The following is a 21,880-nucleotide window of genomic DNA, read 5'->3' as shown; positions in this document are numbered from 1 at the left end:
TAAATCATAATTTTGTATTTATATTTATTAAATTAAATATATAATTTTCTTTTGTTCAAGATTTTTTTTTAATTTATTTTATTACTTACATATTAAATAATTTGCTATTTCCTCTTAATTGCTTATATTATAATAATCCTGTTTAATTTATCTTATTTTTCACAAGTCGGTCACTTATTTTGAAGACTGTAGACAATTATTTATTTATATGGAATATATAATTATTAAAAATATTATATGAACGTGTTTTTTCCGAAATAAGTTTATATATTTCTAGAATAAGTATTGTCAAATGCACTCATCCATAATATAAACATAAATGTTATATGAGAATATCAGTGTTTTTGACATGGTTTATGATACTATTAAGTCAAAAAAGAAAAACTTACTTCAGCAAATTAAATAGGAGTTTGCCCGGTGATTGATACAATTATTCGTCAAAGTTACATATGAATCGAAAAATACAATTTTTACATCCTCCGACAATAATTTTAGGAATATTTTTGTTTTTTTTTGACAACCATGACTTATATAATCTTACAAATTCTCGGGATCAAGAAGAAAAACTCTCAACGACTTGAGTTTCGAACTGTGCTCGAAACATTTTTTTAATAATAAAAGGATAAATATATTTCGTACTCCTCATTTACTCTTACGAATACAAATAATTTGTAAAAATGGACAGTATGATGATTGCTGAGCATCCAATGCTTCAATCCATATATGTCCTTCTAGTAACATCACTAAAATATTACCATAATTTTGGACTTCCTATTTCCTAGTTCCTATAACATCAATAAAATATTATCCTCTGTAGAATTTAATACTTTAACAACAATACATATCGTTTTCACATCAATATCCTGCCTTTATTTTAGTAAAATGGATTCATTCAATCGATCAAATCTTTTATCATACTTTATAAATGGAAGTTGATTATAAAAAGTAACTAGTTTTCCCTACCAACTTAAAATATGAAATTGATTATGATATATTTTGTATGAGACGTGCTTTCTTAATTTTTTGTAGAAAGGAAAGAATAGGATGGACCTCCATATTTATATAAATATATTTTGAAAGATAATATTGTATCATTTGTTTTAAAAATGACAGTTTTCGTTTTTTTTACTTGGATATTTATGAAAAACAAAACCCTATAATAATCCATTTATATTATATAATAATTCAGCATAAACAAAAAGCATAATCCATTTATAATTTGCATTATTTTATATGTGTATATGTTGTAAAACTCACCTTTCAAACAATATCTTAAGGTGCACTATTGCAAGAACTATGATAAAAATGCATGTCGCGCCGGAGGCTGCGCTGTCTTCATGCGCTGGAGTCTCATTCTAATTTAATTAATTGAGTATGAGCCATCAGGTATCTTTTGATGGATTAGCAGGAGGTTATGCCTTCCCACGACGACTGATTCAATAGTCTGAGACGCCGTTATGCCTGTGTAAAACTAAATTATTAAATTTAATGAGTTTAGTTCAATGAAGATCATATTTTTTTTAGAACTGGAGACCACATATGTTCGGTAAATAAAATATTTCATAAAAACATTGCAAAACGTATAGTTTTACGAATCATATTCTCTGAAATCATTATTACATCTAAAATCTTGAATATCATATAAGTTTTACATATGGAACATTACAAAATATTTTATTCTATGGATTATGTTTAATTTGCAGAACATATGTTCAACTTGCAGAACATACATTATCAACTTATTAAACATAGATGATTTTCAATAATTTTAATGAATACATAATATTTGTAGAACATATTTTACAAAATAATATATTGTACAATGTTTTGATTGCAGAACATACGTGGTCTCCGAGGTCTCCGATAATATATATAATATATATAATATCGAAAATTAATTATTATAATACATAACTTGTGATTAGAAATGAAGTTCTAGATGCTTCTTTTCTTTATAAATAAAATGACTTGTCTAAAGGAAAAAAATAGCCACTAAAAATACTTATCCAATTGATATAAAAGGCTCAAATATTAATTTACTACACAATAATTAAATTCAAAATAAAACATTAACACGATAATATAGTATCAATTTGCATGCACTGGCAATCACAAATAGAGAAATATAAATTAGGTATTTTTATCAAAATACAATAAAAATAAGAAAACAATATAAATTAAAGATTTTAATCAATATATAATAAAAAAATGAAGTAATCGCATATACATAAGTCATAACTGTTATGGACTTGAAAATTGGGACCATTTTAAGACCCAATGGGACTGTTTGTCCGGTACTATTCACCGGCCCGCTCATCGGTAATCTGGGTATCTATGTTGAGGCTGATCTAACATGAGATTTTCACGGCGATCAATAAATTTTCATATTATATTTATATATATTTTCAAAATTTTTGAATTTTTATTTTTACAATATTATAAAATTTAAAATAATAAAAATGTAAAAAAAAATTAGAAGGGACACGCGTCTCCCTCGGTGATATGTTTTTCCTTTACGTAACAACACGTGTCTCTTTTTATGATTAAAAATAGATGATATTTCACCCATTTTGAAAATAAAGTTTTCATTAAAACAACGAATCGAGAAATAGAGAGATCAGTCATAAGATGAGCAGTACAGTTTGCTTCCTTACATGACTAGGAGAGATCTTACGGTTTAGAGCAAAAACGCATCCCTGTCATGAGTTGACATATGATTCGGTACAAGAGGTCACAGACCCCTCGGCCTTGGTTTCAGCGGATTGTGATGGTCCTTACTCCTTTGGTCTTGCGTTAGCAAGAGGAAAACACGTGAAATTTTTTGGAAGTAGTATTCTTCTGTCTCTTGATACTTTTTCCATTTACATTTATCACGTTTGCCAATACACATTTTTGATAGTTAATATCTTTAATTTCGTATTAATATTAAATATAAAATCTTCACCATATTAAAGTATTTATGAATACGAATCCAACAAGAGCACTCATGATTATATTTAGTGTTATAAATTAGACGTAAATTAGTAATTTGTCTCATGTTATGAACAGTCCCTACATATCAAACGAGCAAAGTAAATAGAAACGGAGGGAGTATTAAGTATAGTTTAGACTTTAGACTCATGAAATTTTTATTCGAATTTGATTCAAATTTCAAGTATGAATTTTTATATCTCAATGGAATTTCAAATTTCTGATTGTGAATGTTGAGCATTGGTATTTGGGCCATCATCACATTGGGTCCTTCACAACGATGGGCCCTAAAATTCTTTTTTTATGAAAAATTAGTTACAAGGACACAAAATTCCTCTACAAATTGATGATTGGGAAAAAAATTATGCAATAGTTGAGTTAAATTCATCATAAAACCTTAATTTCAAACCTGATGTGGCCATTTTTCGTTAGGACTCCTTTTTAATGTTGTCATGTCGAGAGGTCACAAACGAGATTCTATTAAAACCAATCTGTAACAAGATAATACTAGCACCAGTTTTTTGCTATTTGTTTATATTTTGACCTCTATTCGAAGCAACGTAATAATAAGAGAAGGCCATAGCGTTTTCTAGTATATATAGGCCATGAATCATGATGCATCATGTCGAGTTGGGCCAATCCATGCACACCTGAACACATAGTTTCTGTTATGACCATTCCATTTAAGGAACATATTTTAATATATATATTTCATCTTTATGTTTGGTAAGGATGGGTGTTCTTCCTGTCCCAAACCTGATACGATTTTCCCACCCGCCGGGCATTTTTTCTGTCTGACTGCTCCGATCGTCGAGAAATTGGGGAAGTTTTGGAGCACCAACCAGAAAATGGGTAAGAATTCGTTAAAAATTAGGAGAGAGGGGCAAGGTTTAGGATTAGTGATCTCTGGTGGGAGTTTCTAGACCTCCTTAAATAATTTAAATATTTGAATTATTAATTTATACAAATTATTAAAGATAAACAGATCATATCTATAATTTCACACATTTGTTTGATTAAATTATTTTATATTATAGTACAAATGAGTTGATCATATTGAATTTTGTTTTTGTTATTTAACTGAGAAATAGATCATGTTTTCTCTTCTTAATTCTGATAGGCTTCTAGAGACAGACACAAGCCATCATATAAGTTACATATTTCTTCTGGCTAAATAAGAGAAACGAGGGAGGCAAAATTTGAATTGTTAAATTTATTTAAAAATAATTAGTGAGCATAAAATGTCGAGTGACGCCTGTCTACCATAATTAAGGTTGTATAAGAGGCTATTATTAGTCCAGCATAAAAAATCAGGGAGTCGTGAGTGTTCCGATTAATGTCCATAGACATTTTATGTTAATTATGATCGACCTACGTGGCTTATCACCCACGTAGTTCAGAATCGTCAAGGATCAAATTATAGTAATTTTTTTTTTAAAATTTCTTTGATTATAATACTTATTTGAGAAGTTATGATGAGATGATGATATTAGAAAATGAAATTCTCAAGGACTGAAAAATAAATATGTTTTTGTTGAAATTCGAAATGATTTTTTAACAATGGTGTTCCTGTCAAACACAGAAATTATCAATATTAGACAAACTTATAGTCAACCTTATTCATTACTTATTATGACCACTCGAGCCTTAACTTATTTTCTTGAATCAGATTTGATTGCATGTTTAGTTCATATTTTGTTATCTAACTCTGACAGCTAAGCGTTCCTATCAAACACAGAAATTAACTATATTAGACAAACTCATAGCCAACCTTGTTCATTACCTATTATGACCACTCAAGTCTTAACTTATTTTCTTGAATTAGATTTGGTTACATGCTAAGCATGTTTAGTTCACATTTTGTTATCTAACCCTGACAACTAAGCGAGGAGGTGGTAAGAACTAAACACACCACCACAAAAATAGTTCATATTATTATTTATCGACCTGGTTATGTTTTGACTCGTCGTCATAGGTAGATATTATGTAAGAGCACTAGGTGATTGGGAATATGTTAGAATTAAGTTATGTAAATTATTTAGGTTATAAATGTAAACAGATATATGTTTCTAAACTTTTGTTGAGTTGTAATAATATTTAGTTGTTACTTGTTTCATACAATAATCTATGACAGGTTATGTGACTGCTCGATCTAGGTACCATATTCAGAAGATGTCACTTGTTAGATGAATGTGTGACATTTATTTAAGTCTTTTTATTAGTTAGTCTCACTTGTTTTAACTTTGGTTTCATGTAATTTCATTTTTGTAGCAATTTCCTGTTCTTCATTAGCGGGCTTTCTATTTTTCCCACCGGTTGATTTTGGAGGTGTAGCTTGTTGGGGGCTAGCGTACCATCATGTTCTCTAATTACCTTTTTCTTGTAATTAAAACAATGCATCACTTTACCTCGTCTCGTCATCCTAGATAACTTCTTTGGGTGCTTTACCATCAATTACTTCACAACCCTCCTTTTTCTCATCTATTTTGTAATCCCACCTCTCCATTTTTTGACAATTTTAGGTGGGAACACATCACCTCCTTTCACCTCTTCTCATAAAAGCCTCCCTTTTAACAGTTCAAGACAATATGGTATGTTTTCATACATGTTTTTTCAAAAAAAAGTTCAAAAAAATTATATGAATTGAATCTCATTCTTTCTCACTAGTACAGAATGGAAAGACCAATTAACTCCTAAATCCCATAGCTACATCATTGTTCTTACAAATTCACAAAATACCCTACTTCTTCAATGAAGTTGAAAATTTTTGCTTACTATCATAAAGTACACTACATTCGATATTTTTTAATTGTCTCAACTAAAATTTTCTTAGCCCTGGCCCCTAGGCGATATAATATGAAGAAATCCACTCATTTCAACTCTTTTTTGATGTAGTATATCTTTTTCTTTTTCTTCATCGACTTTCTTTCAGACGTCAATTCTTCTGTTTCCTCTCCTTTCTCAGTCTCCGTAATGCATTGCCATCACCTTATTCTGCAGTATCCTCACCCACTTGTGCATTGTCATCACTGTCTTATATATTACTCTCATTGAAACTCCAAGATAAGTCACTCCCGTCAGCATTACCAAATAGCAAATGTTCAATTCATTCACTTTTTTTTGGTAGATTAGTATTGGAGAATGAATGAAACACATAGATCCTACAAACTCTTATTATCTGAGCATTCTAGCCAGCTCAATAACATCATTGTCATACATTGACGGTTCAAACCTAGGTCTGTAAACGGATCGGATTTGGATCGTATCTAACTAAATTCATATCCTAATCCATTTAGATTTATCGGATTCAGATCAGTTCAGATCAAAAGTCACATATTTTACAAGTCAAATCTTTTCCGATCTATTCGGATCGTGGATCCGATCCATTAAAAATTATGAAATATATTTTTGCACGTACGTGGACAATGAACCTTCCATAAAAGGGAAAAGAAATATACTTCCTACGTATATTAATTCATGAATTTTAACTTAACAAGCATAAAAAGGGACTAATAAATCAAAAAAGTAAAGTATGTAGTTTCATGTTATTAACAAAAATACAACTGAAAAACTTTGTTATATAACCTTCAACATAAAATGTGTCAAGTGAATAGAAAAATAATAAATAAGTTGCTTGATACTTCTAGAGGAAACAATTATTGCCTTCTCCTCTATTTATAAGGATTAAAATCAATAAATATGTCATAAATACATAACAATGTGACTGAGGAGGTGTTACAAGTGGAATAAACTCCACGACCAAGTGAAAGAGTTTAGCTCCCATGTGTCTATTTTATATGTAATATATTAATATATATATATATATATATATATATATATATATATATATTTATATATATATATATATATATATTTATATATATATATATATTATAATATAATATATTGTAAAATATATAATATAGCTAAGCGTAGGGGTGAGCGAAAAAACCCGAAAAACCGAAACCGAGTCGAAAAACCGAAATCGACAAAAATCGAAAAAAACCGTAGCTCAACTGAACCGACGGTTAACCGAACCGACGGCTACGGTTTTACATCTAAAAGTGAACCGAAAAACCGAACCGCTTATATAGTATTATATAATTTATTATATATTATATATATAATAAATTATTACTCTGGTATTATTGGTATATTTTCTGGAACTATCCAGCTTAACTATAGTTACAAGTCAGCAAGTTACATTAGTTTGTTAGCATATTTAAGTAGAGAGAGAGTAGTAGAGTAGTTAGGAATTAACATCATTTCCATAGAGAGATACTGTGTAACTAAGTCTTGTATAAATAAGAAACACCGGGCTGATTCATACTTTACATTTCTAGATCATCTTTTACATACCGTAACAGTGCTCATCTACTTCATTTCGATTATATTAATGAGTACTTATATTTTAAATATTTTCTTTCTTATTTATTTTGGTAAAATACGTACTAATGAATAATATTTAATTAGTGATTATACCTTATTTTTTATTAATTTTTTCTTTTGAGATGATTATTAAATTTGTATAACATTTTTTATCATACAAAAACCGTAACCAAATCGACGGTTAACCAAACCGGAAAAAAACCGTTTGAAATGGTTCGGTAACGGTTTTAAGGTAGAAACCGAACCGACATGTACGCTTCGGTAACGGTTTTAGCTAAAAACCGAGCCGAACCGACTCGTGCACACCCTTAGCTAAGCGTGGATCGGATCTTTAACAAATCGGATTTGACCATTTTTCATATCCATTCCTTATCGGACCGGATTTTATTGAATCAGATTATTAGAATCGGATTTTTTTAATAAGTGTCCATATCCATTTATTTAACTAAGGATCGGATTGGATATCCAATCCATTTACAGGCATATCTAGACCGATATCCATTTACAGCCTATCTAGACCCTCAAGAGAAACACCATATGTTGAAAAATAAAAAATATCACCATTACTAACAACGTCATTAATCATCAAGACCGGTCTCATATATTTGAGTGTCTTAGACGAATTTTGAAAATGATGCCCCTATTTTTCAAGATCGTAAGGGAAAATTTTACATACATTCGAATTATACAATGACATGATTAAAATATTGTTTTAAAATTAATAATACAACAATTCAAATGTATATAAATATATAAATACATAATCTTATCGCTATATATTATATATGCAGATAGGGTTAAAAATGGGGTGGGGAAAATGGGGAACCCGCCCTAACCCTCCCCGAATGTGGTAGATATGCCCCGCTAATATGGGGAATGGGGTAGTGACGGGGAATAGTTTTTCACCCCGCAAAAATACGGGGCAAGTATGGTATTTGTTAAATCCCCGCGGGGATTCCCCGCCCCGCCCCGCATATATTTAATTTAAATAAATAATTATATTTAATATAATATATTTATAATATTTTATATAAATATATTTATTATGTTAGCTAATGTCTCTTTTGATATTTTTATATGCAAAGCGATTATTATAAAAAATTGCATGATTATATTGTTATTTTAATTTGACATGCATGCATTATCTAGTTTTTTGTTTTTAATATACACGTCTCGTATATTTTTATTAAATTTTGAAGAAAAAAATACTAAATTTTTAAGTAAATATCTTAAATGTAATATTATATATAGTGACGTGACGAGACGGGGCGGGGCAGGGCGGGGCGGAATTATATTAAATCCCCGGTGGGGTGGGGATGGAGATTAAAATTAAATCCCCGCGGGGAATGGGGCGGGGATGGGGCAAAATAAATATATATGGGGTGGGGCTGGGAAATGAAGTCCCCGCCCCGAACCCGGCCCATTTTTAACCCTATATGCAGATATATTTTGGTATCCCGATATGATGATGCCCCTTCACTATAATAACCTCATCTTCGTCCCATTCAGAAGATCACCTAAGAGCAAGCCCAATGCAATTATCTATTTTCAACCCCTAAAAATTATAACTTAAAATATTGGGGATCAAAAAACTATTTTGCTCCAACGGTGTTCCCTATTTGATTCCCTATATTTTAAATTTATATATATAACTCAAGAAGAGAGAAATATTGCACTAATAAATAACAGAAAAAAGAGGAGATATGAGCCGATGATGACATGGAACATATAGGGGGTTGCTTTTTCATCCCTCAAATAAGGGGTTGAACTTTCTCTCACCTAAAATTAATAGGGGATAGGGAGTTGCGTTGGAGGAGCTCTTTTTGTTATCAATCCTCAAATCTTGTCCATGTAGATCAAATATAGGTAAGGAATGGGTGCATTGGAGTTGTTCTAACGCAAGAGCATTTGATATGGGCGGTTGAAACGCTTCTTGTTACTACTAGTTACTCTATTACTGATGCAGGGCGCCTAATCATAATACTCCTACTATAATACTCCCTCCGTCCCCCTCAATTGTTTACATTGGAGGGGGACACGGAGACCAAGACAATGTATGAAAAATGAGTAAAGTTAGATGAAAAGTGGGTAAAGTGGTGGGACCCATCAATATTTAATAATAGATTTGAGATAGTGGAGGAAAGTAGTGGGTGTAATACTCCCTCCGTCCCAATTCTTTTGGCTGATTTGATTTTTGCACACATATTAATAATAGTGCATGGAGTGTTTATCTTTATCAATGCATATCCCCTTTTTTAACAGCTTTTCAATGTTTACAGTAAAAGTGTATGGGGACTTTCATTTTTTCAAAACAACGTAGGAACTTTCATTTGACTCTACACTAAATGCAGGTAGGTGGTTGTTTACATATAGCCTATATAAACCAACGTTAAAACTCTCTGGCCATTAGCTCTTTTTTCTTCTTCTATTTTCTCTTTGAATATACAACATGCAAATGAAACAGGAGAAGAAAATATGGTTTGATCTTAATGAGCCACCTCAGACACCTAAAATATTTTTTGATCTTAATGAGCCACCTCAAATACCCAGAGTTGTTGATATCAATGAACCAGAGCCGCCTGAAAATATGTCTATAGAAAAGCAGCAAAGCATCATGCAAATGTTGAGTATTTTTATCTCATGTTGTAACTGTAAGTTTTTTTATTTATTTTTATTTTTTATATAATTATGTCTGATTAAAATAAAATCTAACATATGCTTATAATTTTTTTAGGTTGTTATTAAGAGCTGGGCTAGATGATTATACTGCATGCAGAGAAGATGGAGATATTAACTAATGTTAATGATTTATATTTGATGTAATCAAATATTTTTGCAATGTTTCACGGATATGTTTCGGGAAGTGTATGTTTTTAAGTTTTATGTCTACTTATGCACTAATTTTTTGTTAATTTTTTTTTGTTATATTTTACATTGTATAGCATAGTAAATGCTTAATAAAATTAAATTAGACTAGCTAATAAAATTAGCCATTAGTTCATTTTCTAGAAAAATAATGACATGCTTAAACTTGGATCATTAAATTAAATTAGCTAATAAAATCAATTACATAATTAAACTTGCATTATCATAAATTTGTTTTTTTTTTAATCACTCTATTGAGAATATGATCAAACTAAGGTAAAACTTGAAATTAACACATGAAGGTCATTACTCTAAAAATTAATAACATATTTAAACTTGAATCATTAAATTAAATTGGCTAAAAAAATTAATCACATACTCACTTAAATTTTCACTATCATAAATTTAATTTTTTTTTAAATCACACTAATAAGAATATAAATCACGCTAATATAAAATTTGAAAAATAATATTGAGGTCATTAGTTTATTTTCTAGAAAAATAATGACATGTTTAAACTTGAATCATTAAATTAAATTAGCTGATAAAATCGCTTACATAATTAAACTTGCACTATCATAAATTTGTATTGTATTTTTTTAAATCACACTATTAATAATATAATCAAATTAGCTAATAAAATTAAATTATCAATTCAAGAAACACTTAAATAAAAATGCATTGAAATTCATAAAACAAGCAAAAGACTTAGTGCACAATTTAACAAACATAGAAGTAATACAGATAGCTGGAAAACAACACTGCAGCTAACTAACTAGAATGAGACAAGTGATTATGAACAGAGTTGATAAGCTCCTCATCACAAGATAACTGGAGGGGAATGCTTCCATTAGGGCACTGATTGTCGTCAAAGTGAGGCTGTTTATAGTTGTTACCTCCTGCCTTCTTCATTATCTCGATCATGTTTAGTTGTAACGTCAAAAAAATCTTGTTGAGCTTATCATGATGTAGCTCAACAAAAGATTTTTCAACTGCCGCAACAAGTTCATCTATACTTTTGGGTGCCTGTTCATGCTGTAAAGTTTGTATTGCTCTAAAAAATCCCAAGTCCAGCACATTTAGGTCTGGGCTATTAGGAGGTTGAAAGCACAATCGTATATCAAAACCATTCCTTTTAGCAGCTTCCACAAATTCAGGATCATCTACACTAATGTGGGGTTTTGCATTATCTTGCTGGACAAAGATTATACCACCTGAATTTCCTCCTGGCCACATAGATTCAATTGCTGGAAGCACTTTATCTATCATCATTTTCCTTGTCACATCCTTGGTTATTGGGTTTATTGGTTTAGTTTCTAAAGTACCAGCAGGCCTATTCTTGCTTTTTCTCTTGGCAGGTTCTTTTGTAATGAAGGGAAATATACCAATTTTTCCCTCAAACATGGTGTTCCTCAAAGTGTCAAATCTAGGACGTGCAACCACACATAAAAACATGATTTTATCAATAAAATTAGAACTTTTACATGTACGTAAGGGTGGGTTCTCATCGGGAAGAATATAGTACCTCTGGTTTTTTTTTGTCATGGTAAACCATTTTTCATCTATGTGAATAGAGTTTAACATGCTTGAAAATAAGGAAATGTTTAAATTCATATCATGAGTGATCATAGATAAACAAAACCTTAGACGTGCTCTCTTGTTCTCCTCCGTCAAATATGGCTTTATTGAATTTGTATGTGGGCGAAGATGTCCCTCTCGGATGCGCCGATGAAGAGTAGACTTTGATAAATGAATGGCACATGCCAGTGACCGGATATTTGTTCTTCTGTTGAAAGGTACTTCTTTCACCATGTTGACATCAATTTCTACCCTCTTTCTTCCTGCATGACCAAATGACTTACCACTAAAATCAATACCATTAGCAATGTTTTGCTTACCAAGTAACCATATTCTTGTAATGGTGCGAGCTGAAATTGAGAATTTGGTGGCTGCAATTTTTTTGAAACCCTTTTTCACTTTCATATTCCTAGAATTTTGCTGGAGAAACTCAAAAACAATTCTCTTTTGATCTGCACTCATGTGTTTATATGTAGTTGCTCCATCTTCATTTGTTGTATTTTCTTCCATATGTAAACTTGAAAGTAAAATCTTGTGTGGTGTTGTAAATTTTGAATGAAAAATCTAGTAAGCCGGTCATGTTCTTATAGGCAAATGAGGAGATCATGGAGGGAGTTTATGGAGGGAGTTCAAATTTTTAAGCTAAATTTTTTGAAGTGAAAATAATTGATGTTGGAGGGAGTTTTGGTGGGACTATAAACAAGAAAAAATAATTGGAGGGACATTATATTTTTATGTTAATCAATATTTCATTTTTATTTTTTAAGCGAAAAATTATTTTCAGTTTGTAAATGAAAGACAATATAAAAATAATATATAAAAAATATTATTTTACATTTGATTGTTAAATTATTCTTAAAATTATGAATAATAAAATTATTCATATTAAGTTTTAGTTTTAATAAAATTTTATAAGTAATATTATTTGAAACGAATACTTGACTTTATAAAATTTTATATTAGAGATACTATTTTATATTTTATTGTTAAATTTTTCTTACAATTAATTTTGGTGACAATATATTCATTAAAGTCATGTTTATAGTAAGCTTTAATTTTTATTCTAAACTGATATGAAATATAATTTTAAACATTTTTTATGGTAGAAATTAAAAAATAATAAAACTAAAAATGCTAGCATTAGAAATATTTAAATACAATGTCAGATCATGTAAATTTTAGTGAACTCAGTTTGCAAATAAATAAACATTGTCCAGTGTTGAGAGGGAAAATGAAAAAAAAATTGATCGATGTGTGCGGCTAAGTATTTAAAGTTAACATTGAGACGTGCAACCCTAATAAGTGTTCTTATGTTCACGAGAGAAAAAGAGAAAAAGTCATCATTAGAAAAGGAGATGTGTGCACTGCAGTGCACGCTTATACATGCATAGCAAGGGGGTAATATGGGAACTAATTACATAAAAATAGAAACTTGGACATTTTTTTGGGACAGCTTAAAAGGGTAACTCAGCCAAAAGAATTGGGACGGAGGGAGTAGTAATTTTTATTGTTAAATATGAGATAGTGGGGGAGGATAGTGGGTGTAATGATGGAAAAAACTTATTATTTATGGTAATGTAAAGAAATGAGAGGGACATCCCAAAATAGTAAATGTAAAGAAATGAGAGGGACAGAGGGAGTAATACCGTGTAATACATTCCTATCGTAATGTGAAGTTTAATTGAGTGAAACACGCAACACATCAATCACTTCGAAATCATTGGTAACGAGGTCTCAAAATTTATGTCAAACATTATTACGTCACTTTTTAAATATTAAATTTGTTGATAGCGAGCTCAATATTATTTGACATAGTTTGATGATTTGATGGGCTATATGACTTTATCCTCATATCACAACGGGAGACCGGTTGTCACCGAAACTATATGGCCCAACTGTTCATTATCTTATTGTTAACTATACTAGTTGAGAATCCGCGCGTTGTCGCGGTCAATAAAAATTATATTAATGATTCGATATTAATGTTTATAGAGTACAATAATTTTGTGCATGTCTATAAAAAGTATATTAATGATTAAGAATTAATATTTGCAAATTAAAATAAATTTTATATTATAAAAATCTTGATATAATACCAATACTAATATATAAAATTGCAAAATTTGGACTATAATTCATGGTGAAAAATTGAAAATAAATTTCTACACGTAATTAACAATTTAAAACACGACGAATCTTAATTTTTTTTTGTGTTTTTCTTTTTGAAAAGTAATTATGTTCTTACATTGTCACCATCCTCTAATTTTTTTTTGGATTGATTATACACAAGAAACATCTAACTTAAATCTGCGAGATAGCGGTCAATAACTACCCTGGCGTGTAACAACCTTTATTTTTTAATACTGTATAAACAGCCTTCACTTAAAAGTTGCTTGAACGGAGCAAACAGATAATGCATGAATAATTTTTTCATGTATACAAAGTAAATCATATAAAAATTAACAAAAACAAACATGTTCGATGAACAAAACATATATTATAAAAGAATAACCAACAAACATGCATCACTAATAGTTAATTTATTAATATCATCCATCAATATCATGTCAGGACTATATTCTTCTCACGTGTTTGGATTTGTCGACTCCCACATAGCGGTATATAACTACCTTTACTTGTAACAATCTTTTTTTTTTAATACCGTACAAACAACCTTCACTTATCGTTTATCACCAGAGAGAGGTAAGGTTGTGGTATTGAGAGAGAGTATGTTGTGTTTATATGATCCAAAACCCTACAACCTATAGGGGTATTTATAGGTGCAGAGAGACTTGTGTGCTACTCTTTCCCATAATTAAATAATCTGAAACAAAATCATATCAAAACTTTCAAGTTACTATATTCCATAAATAATCTGAAACAAAATCAGATTTTGAAACTTGCTTCTAATATGTCCGAAACTAAAAAAGGTAGTTCTAATTTTTTGATATTTTTCATTTAAAAATTTCAGAAAATTAGAAAAACAGAACGGAGCGATGTGAGAGGCGCCACATATACGCTCCTCGTTTCTCCTTTATATAAGTATATTGATTCCATAAATAATCTGAAACAAAATCAGAATCTGAAACTTGCTTTTAATATATCCGAAACTAAAAAAAGTAGTTCTAATTTTTGATATTTTTCATCCGAAAATTCCAGAAAAATAGAACGGAGCGATGTGAGAGGCGCCACCTAGCTACACGCCCCTCACTTCTCCTTTATATAAGTATATTTATTAATAAGTTAGAAGTGGAAATAATTTTTTATTTATATATTTGGATGTAGTTTTTAATATCTATAATTTATTTATTATAAAATTATTAATATAATAACATTTAATAAATATTTTTTAATTAATTTATGTATATTTTAAAATTAAATTTAGAAGTGAAAATGAGTTATAAAAAAATTTGTGCCGAAAGAAAATTAAAAAAAATAGAAGCGCAGAGTTTAAGAAGTGAAATGGAATATCTTAATTAATAAATTATATTTTAAATAATTTATGAAATTATATTTTATAAGTGTATTGAAATGCATGTCAAGTCTCATCTTCAGAATCTTCAAGTAAACTATGGGGAGGCCAAAGGGTGTATGCATTTCTTAAAATTAGAGCGGTGCTAAGATTAAAATCAGTTGGTTAGATTGGACATGTAGAATATTAAGTAAAATTTGTTCTAACTTGTAATATATTGTGCTTCGATAATTTGACTATGTTGATTGGCTATTTGTTAAAAATGATATGTAATGAATATATTAGGTTGACATAAATGGAATATATTTTGATGTAAGTGAAATTTTCTTATAAATTTCTTATAAATTTCTTACAGGCAGAGATGATGAAAATAATTATCACCAAGAGACTGTATATATAAATATATATAAGAAAAAATAGTTAACATCAAAAGACTGTCTATAGAGGAAATGTAATCATAGGTTTTGAATTAACTTTACATAATTTTTATTTATAGTACATTTTAATATTTTTTAATTAAAGTATCTGTATGACCGGAGATGCTTATTGTTAGGCATATCATTTATAGATAGGCATTGTTCTCAAACTAATCACTTGTTAATTATTATTTCATAACATGTTAAATTGAACAAGTTTTGAACGACAGAATCAAGCGCTTTTTCTTTTAAAAAAAAAAAAAGAGAAGAGGACGGGTTATTCAGATTTTTTTTGATGGTCAGAGACAAATTTGATCATTTAATTTTCATAATTTTTAGTTAATTTTTATTTTTCCTCTTTACTAGATAAGTTGGAATCAAAATGAATCGAAAGAGGTAAAATTCATATGAAGCAGGTAGGCAAGACAGCTTGGATGTTACACTTTATCAAGATAGACAGGTTTGTTCTTTTATAAACAATTCACAAATACTTGGTCATATTCTTTCCACATACGTTCTCTCATCTGGTTCACAGACATATCATACTTAATTATTTTTGTTTAGTGGGGATTATTTGATGGACCCTTCATGATTTTAGCAGCTAATGGATGCCACTTTCTATAAAAGTAAACAATATTTAATTGCACTATATTTGACAAAAATTATGTCTCTTTTCTGTGATTTTTACTGATAACTACACCAATTAGAAACATGGACGCATATTATTGGATGCCGGGGAGAAATTGTGGTTTTTATATGTAGTCCAATCATTAAGCGACAAAAGATTAGCTATTCATTAAAATTGTCAAATACAAATGAAAATGAGCCGGAATGAATCCCAAATATAGATAATCATATTATATTAGTAAATGTGAATCCAGCAATTAAATATATTTAAAAGGAATACTTCTTAAAAAAGGAGATTTCATTGATTTTTATGTTCATCTATTTGAGAGTACTGCTAAAAATTGTTGTGTCGGCAGAAACAATTGTTGGTTAAAAAGGTGTTTTTATAAAAAACAAATAGTTATTTGATTTTTTTTTTTTTGATTTTTACATTTTTATAGAAAATCTGTTTTAAAACTGAACTTCAAAATTTTTTTAGCCCGTCCTGCCATCGAGCACGAGTGACCAGACCCCAACTTTAAAAGCAGCAGGGTTTCTATAACGTGGATATGAGTTGCTGGCAGCACATTACAAGTTGACTGTACTACTTTGTTTCCGTTGTTATGGGGATGTGAAAAGTGTGTTTGCCAACGTGAAACTCGAGAGACAAGCTCTAATTATCTTACATTTATGTTTCCACGCCCTAAACACCTGCTTACCATCTAGATTAATGAGGGCAGGTCCCCACTTATCTTGCAACTAGCAAGCGACACATTAAGTTCGTGAGCTATTTAAGAAAAGGCAAAAGCAAATCGGGAGATCAACCCACCGAATCTAAGTCACTGTTTGATTCGGATTGACCAATCTGAATTTGTGAGTGTTTCTTTGATTTCCGTGACCTGAAATTTCGTGTTATTTTATTAGAAATGTCACGTGGATCCTATATTTTATTTCTAAGGGTTTGGGTAGATGAGATGAAATGATGGAGAGTAAGGGGCATTTTCGTCTTACAGATTTGGGCTAAAATGAAAAGGGTGTATTCGATTAGGATTTTAATTTATTGTTTTTAGTTTATAAATTTTAATGAATTGTATGTGATTTTGAATTTTTGATAAAATGTCGCAGAAGTGATAGGATTTAAACACAATACTTCAAAATTTCACGGATTTTGGTAGGATTTCTAAAAACTTAAAATACACGGAAGAATGCAACAAAATCCATCATTTTATGAAATCCAAAAAAATACGTCAGCATTTAAATACCATCAGATTTTAATAGATTTTAAACAATCCCAATTGAATACCATCAGATTTTAAAGTATAATTTAGAATCCTAATTGAATACCACTGGATTTTGTAGCATAATTTAAAATCCCAATTGAATACCTCAATATTTTAATGGATTTCAAATAATCTCAATCGAATATACTCGGATTTCATAAATGAAAAAAATGTTTTAAAATTCCAATCTAATATACCCCTCATATTGTTGTTTTGTTGAAGTTTGAATTTTCACCTTCATGGTTCCTTATTTTAAAGTTCGGTCCTTTTGCGATTCAGTTTATCTTCACGGAGTATGGTTTGCCGGGGTCTTTTTAGTAATTATATTTATTTGTAATTAAACATATTATTTTTATAAGCATGATTGAATATTTCTAAGTGGTGGGTTTATCCTGTGTTGTCTCAGGAGATCCGAATTTGATCCTGACTCGGGTTTATATTCACGAGGTATGATTTTAGTTATTTTTCTATTCTGAATAAATATTTGATATTTAAAATTTTATAATGGTCGGGATGGAGAGAGTATCGGATCTCTTATGGTATTTTGCCGCCGCCACAATATGAAAACTTGAGAGAAATGAAAATCTCCAGGTGTTTATGATAGCCGGACAGACGACAGCGGAGCTGCATAGTACAACTCAAGGGACAAGGGTTGGTGATAGAAATACAACCATTCCGTCTGTCTCATTTTCTTTGTCATAAATTTTTCACTATATAACATCTATTTTAAATTATACAATATATGAATATAATGTATTAATTTACTTTTATTCTTTTTACATAATAAAAAGAATCTAAAATAATTATTATTTGAATCTTAAGATAGGTGTCAAATTAGTGATAGATAAAATATTACTCTATTGTTTAATATTTGACACTTTGACTTTGGACACATACTTTTAACTTTTAAGTGCTTTAACCGAGTAGTCAGAAATATTATTTTTTAATTTTTTTTTTCTGAATAAAAATATATGATCAAAATTTTCATCTACAAAAAAAATTAATAAAAAATAATAATTTTTACTATCCGGTCAACTTATCTAAAGATGTATGCCAAAAGTCAAAACGTCAAATAATTAAAAACAGAGTAAGTAAATTTTACATACTATCTCTGTTTTGAAATATAACGTATTTTTAAGTCTTTTGACCGCATGCTAAAAATCATTATTTTCGAATTTTTTTTAAATAAAAATATATAATTGATATTATAATTCAAAACAAGAAAATTTCAAAAATAATGATTTTAAATATGCGGTCAAAAGACCTAAAACTACGTGTAAAAAAATCAAACGACCTATATTTCAAAACGGAAGGAGTATTTTCTGATTTTTGTGGTTACTCGTAGTTTTGCACTATAATTTACGTAGAAGCCATTATTTAACGTGTTTGCTGGTATTGCAAACACATTTCTGATCGACCAACACTCATTTCTCACACACAAAATTTTATCTCTCTTAAAATTTTATTAAACTCGATTACATCCAACCTAGCAATATCCAAGTAAAACCAAAATATCCCGTAAGAATCGACAAAAATTGGACCTGGCCTATGCATGTAGACGATATGCTTCCCCATGCCGCCTATGGTATTTGCTTTTATTGCAATCTTGTTATCATCCTCACATCATGTTGCACAGATATTAATTGATATTAATTTCACATGGTCCCACGCTCTTGTCCGCGCGTGTCCACTTTCCCAAAATATCTCAGTACCTGGACCGTGACTGTGTCATAAGATTATCGAATTTTTAGAAAAATAATACAGTACTATCAATTATTATGGTGTATACTGTGCGGTGGATTTCTATTGGCTGTTTGAAAAGGTAAACTTCATTTGAAATCATCGTTTTTTTAATGTAAGAATCTGCGGTCGTTACATTTCAAGTGCGCACTTGGTGAACTTACGGGCTCACGCAATAGCGTACAAATCATGTCAACCATCATTAAAATTGGATTTCGATTTCATTTAAAATTTAGAACAAATACAAGAATAAATTGAGAATAAAAATAACATCTTAATTTATGTCATCTAAAATCTAAAATTTGAAAGAAATGTGTTTCCGGACGCAATCCAAGGTGGTGTTTGGCTTCGTTGTTAAGTCCATCTTCTGAGTTTATAAGTCGGAAAAAATTTATATGTCAACTTTCGATGTATAGCCATAATTTATAAGTTGTAAAGAATTTATATGTCAACTTTCGACGTATAGCCACAATTTGAGAAATTGAAAATCTCAATTTTTTAGTGACTTATTTTTATCATTTGAAAATTGATTTTATAAATGATCATTTTAAAAAATAATTTATAATATTTTTTATTATATTAATAATTTTTATTCCCAATAATTTATAAAATAAAAAATGATTTACATCTACAAAAATTTGTAATATATAAATATTAAAGAATTCTTTTAAACTACACAAACGAGCCTAAAACTATTTACTACGATGAATTAAAAGAAGAGGCTACAGATCACGGTTGGATAACTAAGTGATAAAGAGTTTATCCTCTGTCGTCCTAGGTCCTGGGTTCGATCCCGGCTCGTCCTAAGAGTTTCGTAGAACAGATATTCATTTATAAGGCTATAAATCATATTTGTTAAAAAAAAAAAAAACTATAAGTGGTCCCAACAGTGACCACTAATCCCTACTTAAAAACTGCCACGTATCCACACATAAAAATGATCCTATATAATAAAAAATATTCGTCACAGATGCTCTGTAAATCATTACAACAAACATTTCTCCTCTCGCTCGTGTAATAAAAGCAGCTCAGGTCAGGGACGGCGAGACACAGCGAATTCAATGGATGTCGCCGAGGACAACAACGTCATCGCGCCGTTCGTCGTCAAGACTTATCAGATGGTCAATGATCCGACCACTGATAATCTCATCACCTGGGGACGAGCCAACAATAGCTTCATCGTTGTTAACCCTCTTGATTTCTCTCAACGACTCTTGCCTGTTTTCTTCAAGCACAACAACTTCTCGAGCTTCATCCGTCAACTCAACACATACGTAATATCAGTGTTTTTATTTCTCGTTCCAGTATCAGTGATTTTCTGTCACCATTTCAGTGACCACTTTGATATTTAATTTTAATTTTTTTTTTCTGACGTGTTTTGGTTGGTTTAGGGTTTTAAGAAGGTGGATCCAGATCGGTGGGAATTTGCGAACGAGTGGTTTCTACGAGGCCAAACGCAAATATTGAAGAACATAGCGCGAAAACGACATAATAAAAGCGGATTATATCCGCTTAACAAATACGACGAAGAGGAAGAAGAAGATTTATTAACGGAGATTTCGAGATTAAAGCAAGAGCAAAAGATATTAGACCTTGAAGTCGAGGGAATGACGAAAAGATTAGAAGCCACCGAAAGGAGGCCGCAACAAATGATGGCGTTTCTATATAAAGTCGTCGAAGATCCCGAAATAATTTCTCGAATGATGCTCGATAAAGATCGAACACGGAGAATCGGAGAGAAAAAAAGAAGGCTAATGACGATATCTTCGTCGACAAATTCATCGCATTCTTCGTCGGAAATGATGGCGACTACTTCGTTGAAGAGTGAAGAGGAGGAGGAGAGGGCCACGGTGGGGTCCATGTCGTCGTCGGAAGGGAGCTTCGACGGCCATTCTCCGTCGTCCGAGACGGTGTTACCGGCGTGGTTGATGGGTCAGAGAAGGCAGCTGAGGATGATGGAAACGCAGCCTTTGGTTGCGCAAGCCGCGTACAACGGAGGAGGATATGCCGGTGTATCTCCGCCTGTTGACGGCGGCGGCGGCGGTGATATGAGTTTCTTCGCCGGAAATTCTAGTCTACTGCCCTATCCTTTCTCACTGCTGGGAGGTGAATTTTAGTATGTAATTTTTTTTTACTGTCGCTATTTTAAATTACTAGATTCTGTGATGAATTTTAAATTTTAGTGCTCTGGAAATATTTTGGAAACACTAATTGCTTTTGTTTCCTCTGTCTACAAGTTGACAAGTTGGTAGAATAAAAAAAGATAAATTAGATTGTTGATAAGGGAATAAGAAGAAACAAAAATCTGAGCCCGATATATGAAAATCTAAGATAGGGTAGTCCCAAAACAATCCGGGTAGAAATTCAAAAAGACTGTATTTTCAGTTTCGTATATTTTGTCCCTAATGGGCAGCTGTGTTATCTGCAAAATTTTCAGATAGCTTGCAGCTGCTCAGGTCGCTGAATATTATTTATTAAATCTTCATTTTCTCGGTTAGCTCACTACTCGAAAATTTACAGAGGGACCCGAGAAGTTGATAAATTTAATACTTTCTGTCAAACTC

At 30.7% G+C, this 21,880-nt stretch overlaps 2 protein-coding genes and 1 long non-coding RNA gene across 4 annotated transcripts; 2 read left to right on the top strand and 1 right to left on the bottom strand.

Moving 5' to 3' along the window:
• The first annotated feature begins 9,358 nt into the window (after positions 1-9,358).
• On the top strand, positions 9,359-10,242 carry LOC135151765 (uncharacterized). Of its 2 annotated transcripts, XR_010290658.1 has the most exons (3): positions 9,359-9,710; positions 9,824-10,010; positions 10,094-10,242. It is a non-coding gene; the product is annotated as an uncharacterized LOC135151765 (long non-coding RNA). The 2 variants fall into 2 exon arrangements; XR_010290657.1 differs by having other exon boundaries at positions 9,359-10,010.
• Positions 10,243-10,995: 753 nt separating this feature from the next.
• On the bottom strand, positions 10,996-12,312 carry LOC108212769 (uncharacterized). The gene has a single exon (XM_017384483.1). It carries the CDS (start codon positions 12,310-12,312, stop codon positions 10,996-10,998), a length of 1,317 nt encoding a protein of 438 aa, XP_017239972.1.
• Positions 12,313-20,283: 7,971 nt separating this feature from the next.
• LOC108211097 (heat stress transcription factor C-1) lies at positions 20,284-21,539 on the top strand. Its single transcript, XM_017382603.2, has 2 exons — positions 20,284-20,590; positions 20,708-21,539. The coding sequence occupies exons 1-2, from the start codon at positions 20,378-20,380 to the stop codon at positions 21,431-21,433; spliced, it is 939 nt and encodes a 312-aa protein (XP_017238092.1). The 5' UTR covers positions 20,284-20,377; the 3' UTR covers positions 21,434-21,539.
• Positions 21,540-21,880: the final 341 nt, after the last annotated feature.

This window comes from Daucus carota, chromosome 3, assembly GCF_001625215.2.
Source record: "Daucus carota subsp. sativus chromosome 3, DH1 v3.0, whole genome shotgun sequence".
Lineage (NCBI taxonomy): Eukaryota > Viridiplantae > Streptophyta > Magnoliopsida > Apiales > Apiaceae > Daucus > Daucus carota.
This window is presented reverse-complemented; position numbering and strand designations above follow the sequence as displayed.